The 8,113-nt window shown below is 30.7% G+C and overlaps 1 protein-coding gene across 1 annotated transcript; it reads right to left on the bottom strand.

Moving 5' to 3' along the window:
- Window positions 1-1,051, bottom strand: LOC106690885 (uncharacterized; the record flags this gene model as incomplete). Its single annotated transcript, NM_001316774.1, is given in 2 exon segments — window positions 1-456; window positions 1,001-1,051. Coding segments are annotated over 2 exon segments (495 nt in total), but the record flags the coding sequence as incomplete, so codon positions are not given.
- Between the last annotated feature and the right edge of the window lie 7,062 nt (window positions 1,052-8,113).

Here is an 8,113-nt window from a genome sequence, read left to right as displayed (position 1 = left end):
CTCAATGACTGGGCGGTTGTACCTCTGAGTTACTGGAACGTGACGGACGATTTTCTCTTCAGTGTTCTGGATGCTCTTGTGTACGACTGGAACGTGGCGGGTGTAAGTCTCTTCTTGGTTCCTGATGGTCTTCCTGACAACTGGTACGTTGGTGACGCACTCATCGACTACAGGCTTGACAACACGTTCAACACGGTGGGTCAAACATTCACCGGGAGCAGCTCCGGAGTAGACGGGGGCGGCAGCGGGGAGAGCTTCAGAGTAAGCTGGGAGGGAAGCTGGGAGACTTTCAGAGTAAGCTGGAAGGGCAGCTGGAAGGCTTTCGGAGTAAGCTGGAAGGCTTTCGGGGTATGCTGGAAGGGAAGCGGGAAGGCTTTCGGAGAAGGCTGGGCCAGAAGACAGGATTGGGGAGGCACATGGGCTGCATCCAGAGAGGATGGGGGAAGCACAGGCCAGCTAGAACAGAATTAAGAAAAATATGTTGAATTATTTTTGAATAGGTGCGTATCTGTTAAACACTGCATAATTGTACTACGTTAACCTAGGTATAAAATTGGCAACCTGAAACTTTATTCTAATTATTATAAATGTTAACTTGTCCTTCATAGTCATTCCACAAGTTCAAATCTTGGATTCTTCATAGAAACTAAATATGTTGACATAGTTACCGTGCAAAAAATATTTTACATAATTAGTAAGTAATAAACAATCGATATTGTGATGAATGATTAAAAACCTTGCGACTGAGTGTATACCCCCCCCCCTAAAAAATCAAAAAAAACTCATATCTATCCCTTATTTTATTTTTATTTTTTTACATGATAAGTTTTCATCAATGTTATGTACATTTTTCTTATTCCCAATTGAACAAACTTTCTGAAATAATTTTACATGAGATAATTCTTCGACTCTGTAACGCTAGTAAAATAATAAGCTGAAGAAAATCATGGCACAAATATTAAGTTCAAAATTTAACATGTGATCAAATAATCTCATTCACCTGGAGGCCAACCAAGAGGAGAGCGACGTTCTTGAACATGGTGGACAGTTGTTAGAACTGATGATCTCTGGAACATGGAAGGTTTATATATATTGGATGGGGTTGTTGAGAAGAAGTTGCTGACAGGTTCAGTGCAAAATATTGATAGCAGCTGAAGAGTGATAAGGGGCGGTGTGAGGTTGTTCGCCCTGCAGCGGGCCGGGTATCTCTTCTTCAGTATCTTACCACTCCTGTACCAGCCATCATTCCTCTGCAGGTCAGTAGACGGGCAGAAAACTTGGGATTTGAAAAATGTGTATTTTGTATTAATAAATTTTATAAAAATAGTTTGGATATTATTTTATTAAGTCGAATTGTAAATCTTCAAACATCAAAATATATTACATATATTGTAAAGTAATAATAATAATATTAGGACTAACAGGATACAATTAAATAAAGACATATTTGCAATGTCACTTAAATAACCTATCCAATTTTCAGTAACCTCCATTCCCCCTTAATAAAAATATAAACAGGTACGCTTCTTTTCCTCCGAAGGTCTTGATCGAAAGTAAACATTGGTGAGAAATTAAATAAAATTTACTTATATAAATTTTTAATATTTCTCATTGCGACAGCCCCTGAAAGTACCCATGAAGGTCGAGATCAGAAAAAAAAATTATCACACCACAGCCATGAGAAAACTTAAAACAAATACAAAATATCACATTTAAAACATGCATTATCTCGCATCCCAAATTCCTTCAACATAATTCATAAAATAAAATATAGTCAATTAATTTCTAAAGAAATGATAAAAATCCATCTGGTAATTTTTATTCTCTTTGCCAAATTCTATCTTGATTCTGTATCTCGTAGGTAATCTGTATTACGTCATATTTATTATTTATGATGTCATATTATTATTTTAATAATATTTTTAGTAGAGCACTTTGACATATTTTTACTCTACAATAAATTCCATTTAGGCCTGGTTTTATACACAATATTTATCTAATGCGTACAATTCAACTAATAAACTAAAAATCATAAATGTAGCTTTACTTAAACAGCACAATAACCATAGATGTAGTGTAATTAATTAATTAATTTTTTAATAATGAATTAGCTTTTTTTACCAAGATCCGTGGTAATAAATTAAATATTAAACTCAGGGTTAAAAGTTAAAATATAATATTTATTTTAAATATATTAAATTAAAGATTTTTTATAATGTAAATAACTCTGGAATTTTCTATCAAAAGTCAATATATCCACTTTTGAAAATTTTCATTCAAAATTTATTACTGGATTGTTGCGTGTAAATAAATTTATATTGAAAATGTTGATATGTAACATCAAATTGACCGGGAAAAATTTAATTTTTAAATATACTGACTAACTTTTAGATAGAAAATTTAAATTTTTCAAAAACTCTTTTACTTTTGAAAAATATATTTATTAACTTTTGATAAGATAAAGTTCTCAAATGTTCGATAATTCATTCAATTAATTTAGATGTTAAATACTTTATGAGGAAACAAAATTTTCCTGAAGTTAACAGATACATCAATTAAAATTCTAAGCTATTGGGTATTTACCTTTGTGTTTAAATTTATTGCTGTAATAAGTACTAAAACCAGAAACGCTTAATCTCGAATAAAGTAAAAATTGTTTCATTCATTACTTCCGTTTGTCTAAACTTACATATATTTGATTATATTTAATATTAATACTTAGGATTAATTAGTAATTATTAATTAAGGTCAATATTACGTTTCTAGGAATTACTTACTTGTTAAAATCTTAAATTATTTAGGAATATCTTTTTAGAATGCCTCAAAAATCTTTTATAAACCTCTATTCAAGTTCCAAAAAAAATTAAGTTTGTAGTTTTCAATTTCAAGATTTGAAAATATCCTGTAATTTTAGAATTTGAAACATTTAGAAGTGACATCTTTAATCTGTAGTTGTAAAAATAATATATATTTAATGATTTTTTTAAAATTTATAATTAATACGAAAAAGGAAATACATTTGTTTTACTTTAGTTCTGAACAAAAACAAAAATTAGCTCATAGTTTAAATAAAGAAAAATTTAAAATTTGTTTTATAAGAATTATAATAAGACTAACTGTATAAAAATAAAACATTTTAAGTCATTATTTTATTTAAGTTCACAGATGCAGTCTACAATGGAAAAATGATTTGAAAAAAAATGACTGAGAGCATCGAAAACAGAAAAGAGTTCATGGAGCTCAAGACAATTTCTTGGACATGGAAAATTCCTGAACAAGAACCTATATGAAGAATTATTTACAAATGAAAAGGAATAAATGAAACCTAAAAAAGAAAAAAATGATACTTAATTTAGAGATAATAGTTTTTCTGAATCAATCATAAAAAATGATTAATCCAAGTGAAGAATAAAAATAAAAGAGAACTGAGAAATAATTAGAACCAGCGTCTGTGCTGTTTAAAGAAAGTTATACTGAATAAGAAAAACTACATTAAAAAAAGATAATAAGAAATACGAGACAATATGACAATAAATGGATTACAACAATAAAATAAGTAAGCACTTAAATGAATTGAAAATTTATTTCTGAGAATACATCTATAAGAAGAAAAACTTCAGAAGCAAGAATACAGTGAAGTGCGTATTTCCAAAGTGTAAATTACGGTATAAATAAATTTCCAACAAATTAGGTAATTAAATCGTAAACGTTTTACTAATGAGGGATCTTACAGACTAAAACTGTTTCATTTTATTACTAATTTAAAGGCATAACAATTTTATTATTTGAAATTACCAAGTTTAGGTCCTGAAATATCCTGAACAAAACAACTTACGAAACATTGGACCATTTCTAATTTGATTCCATGTACAGACTGAACAGGCTGCTTTCTAATCCCTCATAAATATTCTTCTTACAATATTTGTCCAATAATTATTTATAAGATATATTATGTCAAATGGTTAAAAAGAGAACTAAGAAAAGCCTGTTCACAAGGTAAGTGAACATAAAAACAAAGATAATTTACTTTATGAAGACCACGAATCCTGAATGCCGGGAATGAAATATTGGGCTTGAGTAAAAAATTCAATTTTTGTTTTTAAATAAGTGAGTTAATTAGAAAGACGACAATTATTAATATTAATTTTAGGTCTTACCTGTTCAAAGTTCATTGAGGTATGGACATTGCCTGTTATTCTCCTTCATGTATAGACATTTTTGACGGCTAATGAATTTTTTTTTAATTAATTATAATTTTTTTTTTCAAGTTTAGCCTCACAGGAATATTCTTCTTTCCATTATCTGATTTAACACATCAATAACTCAATTATGAAACAAAAATCGCAGTGCATTTTTTTCTCGTGATCTTTTATAATTCTACAATAATAAGGTATATTTTAACTGATCTAAGACATTAAAGTCATATCAATCCTTTAAATCTACACTTTAAATAAATTTTTGATTTAAAATAAGTGAATCTCAGTTCCTCTTTCACTATTTTGCAAGGAGATGACAATCTGATTTTTTTTCTCTAAAAAGGTTATAACTGTCATTTATATTTGAAGGATATGAAAAATAACGTCTTACCTTCAACCAAATTTACATACTTTCAGTTTTTAAATTTTTTAATTATATATTTTTTTACAGGGAGTCCTGCAATTGATTCAGAACTTTGTATTTATTTTATGTACAGAAATTACATAATCTGTATTAGGTAACTGATGACATATTTATTCAATTCATCTTCTTTGAGGTCATTATTAGATCGCCTTTATAACATCCCAGAAATTTACAAAACGGATGATTCCTACCTTGCTCTGATAAAGTTTTGTCTAAATACACTTTTGAAGTTTTTAGTATTTATCGAAAAAATACACCTTTCTAATAATAGGGATATTATTTCTAAGAAACTTTCAATTCCAATTAACTTGGTTGGTTTGAGTGCTTGTTTTGCAACAAAAAGATGGGTCACTCAGAACGATTCAGAAAATATACAAAAACTATTTATAAAACAAATTTGGGGTTGGGAGCTTTTAAATTAATAGGATTTGTCGCCCGAGAAGTTAGAATGATGTAGTATAAACAAAATTAGGTGAACACGACATAAATTACGTCCTGAAAACTTTTATTTTTTTAATAACTTTATTGAAATTTACACCTGTATGTTACACAATGCATTTAGTAAATATGGTCTTAGTTAAAATGGAGTGTTACAGGCGTGTAGAGCACCTACCCACTGGTAGCACTCTAATGACATTTTACATTAGCTGGGCTCGTGGCCATCTTCTTTTCAGGCGCCTCGGAGGATTGTCAGGAATGGAAGAGGATGCAAGGATAGAAACTAGGGGTTTTGAGTGATTAGGGAGTCCTGAAAACTTAAAATAATTTTCATTCGAATCTGATTTTTAATTTTCCAAATGTTTTTAGGAAGTCGTGTCTACCTAGGTTTGATTATTCTATGACTTATTTAGTTCGTCTTTGGTGATGGATTTTTTAAAAGTTATATATGTATGTATATACAAGTTCAGTGTTTATTTAATTCATGTTAAGGCTGTCTTGGTTAAGGCAATATTTACATTCTTGAAAAAATGACAGCTTTATCTTAGGTATTTTTTGTAAGGTAGAAAAAATTTCGTGTACCTAAACAACCCAAAATCTAAAGTCACTAACCCAAGACAATCCGTGATATCGATACACGATTAACGCTTACTCTACAATATTATTATCTGATTTTCTTGTACGATAGTGCATCCACTAGTGTTAGCTCTAGCTGATAGTTGGATTAGATATCACATTTATCTCGAATGGACATTTGCATTTTCTTCGTGTTGTAGCCATTTAAATGTATGCTATATATGCAATAATGTGCATGGAATCCGAATTTTTTTGCGATGACAACTTTTGGAGAGAATCCTCCTGATGGAGCTACGAGAAAAGGGGTGGGAGTGTTCTCCTGACCCAGCACTATGCAAGAACGACTTGGAAGAGATTAGCGTTGTCCTTATCAGGTGAGGCTCGTGACCTCGGCGTTGAGACATGACCACCCTCTATAAATAGGTGTTACATGGAGATCAATCGGCACACTCACTCCAGAGGAACACTATGCTACGTTTCATCCTTACAGGACTCTGTCTCCTACAGGTACTTAATTGTCTTATCCCTCTAACACACCCCCTCCCACCTTCCCCTTCCCTACCTTCCAAATGCATCCTTCCAAGCAATCCATTACAGTCTCACAAATCCTGTAATGTAGATGTACCTAAATAAATTTATTAATTTATCTCAAACAAAATACAACTGAGACATGTACCGTGGTACCATATTGTAAAGGTGACCTCTAGTATTTTTTTTTGTCATTTGTTAGGAACGTTTGTTTACAAATTACGTAACAGACAACAGACTTTTGCCGCATTATTTTGAAATCAGGATGAATAAAGCAAAACACCGCAAGGCCTCAATAGGGAACAGCCAATATTTTATGACAAGATTTTGCAGCACGTACATACCACTCATAGAGTTATTATGGAAGCTTCTATTTAAATTTATAGAACCCATTTCCCATTGATTATTTAATTATATATCGACGGGTTAATGGTAGAAGTGATCAAGTGCTATTATTTTCAACAACACTTGATCACTGTTAGCACTAACCCGACGATATATGAGATGTATTCCCTATAGCAATACACTAACAATATTGACTTCAAATATTGAACGCTAGTCTTCTTTACCAATGAAAACTTCAAGTCCCTTATCAGATATAGACTTCAAACATTTTATTCGACATAGCCTATATCTTATCCGATTTTGATCTCCAAACTCTTATGAGATATAATCTTCAAATCTCTTATCAAATACAGACTTATCAGTACCGTTATATAAGTCTCTCACCAAGTATAGATTTCAAATTTCTTATCAGATATAGACTTCAAGTCTCTTATCAAATATATATTTATAATCGCCTATCAGGTATAGACTTCAGATCTCGTATCAGATATATATTTCAATAATGTAATCAGATATAGCCTTTAAATATCATATAATACATAGACTTCAAGTCTCTTATCAGAATATTACAGTTCCTTTATCAGTAATAGAATTTTTCATACCAACTTAATGAACTCTTTTTTCGAAAAAAAACAAAAAAACTAGAAAATATTACCATATTTTTTTTCAAAAAAATGTATAACTTGGACCTTTAGACGAGTAGGGAAGGGGATTTCCCACCTTAGTTCAGTAGTTTCTATGTAAATATTAGTGTGTAAGTTTGTAATATCCTTTTGTTTTTTTTTAAACCAACTATAATATCTTAAAATATAAACGAGTTAAACATAAGTTGAATTCTCAGACATCTAATTATAAAACATTTAGGTAATCTTCAAAAAATATATAAAGTTCAGTTATGTATAGGCCTATGTATCAAAATATTTCATACAGCGATTTATGTTTATTTATGCATTATAATAGATTATTAAAAATAGGGATCGGAAACGGAATCCATTTATCAAAGGTAATAGAAGAAAGTAACACAATGTAGTTATTTATTTTTAGGCATTTAGAAAGAGTTAAATTTAGCAGCCACATATTAAAAAAAATCATTATAAATTGATAAGGAGTATAGGGAAAAGGTCTAAACTAAAAATATTAATACCTAAAATCACTGACTTTGCAAAGAATTTAAAGTCATTAACGTATGGCCAGAGATGATGTGAAAGTAATAATTTAATTCAATTTCACTAGCCCTAAAATATTCAAGGGGAAACACAATTTTGTTTGGGATATAGCTATACTTATGAAGTACTGATACTGGTAGTGGTATTTGGTGGTACTACTCCATTTGCCAACCCCTGGTGGCTTCCCAAGTTACCACCGCGTAAAAACCAAGGTTGGAGTGTCAAGATTCATTCCTCGGAACAACTGAAAAATGAATTTTAACTGTCCCAGGTGGTAATCGAACCCACAACGTTTCAAACAGTGCCCACTGGGACCTACGCACCAATCCACCAGTCCCTTACTTATGAAGTAGGAAATAAACCTTTATTTTTCTTATATCCTTGTTATTTGTATAAATACTAATTATATTTTCGTTACTGACTACATAAGGTTGTGTTTA

Source organism: Halyomorpha halys, unplaced genomic scaffold (genome assembly GCF_000696795.3).
Source record: "Halyomorpha halys isolate HHAL.00 unplaced genomic scaffold, Hhal_1.1 Scaffold1943.1, whole genome shotgun sequence".
Classification (NCBI taxonomy): Eukaryota; Metazoa; Arthropoda; class Insecta; order Hemiptera; family Pentatomidae; genus Halyomorpha; species Halyomorpha halys.
This window is presented reverse-complemented; position numbering and strand designations above follow the sequence as displayed.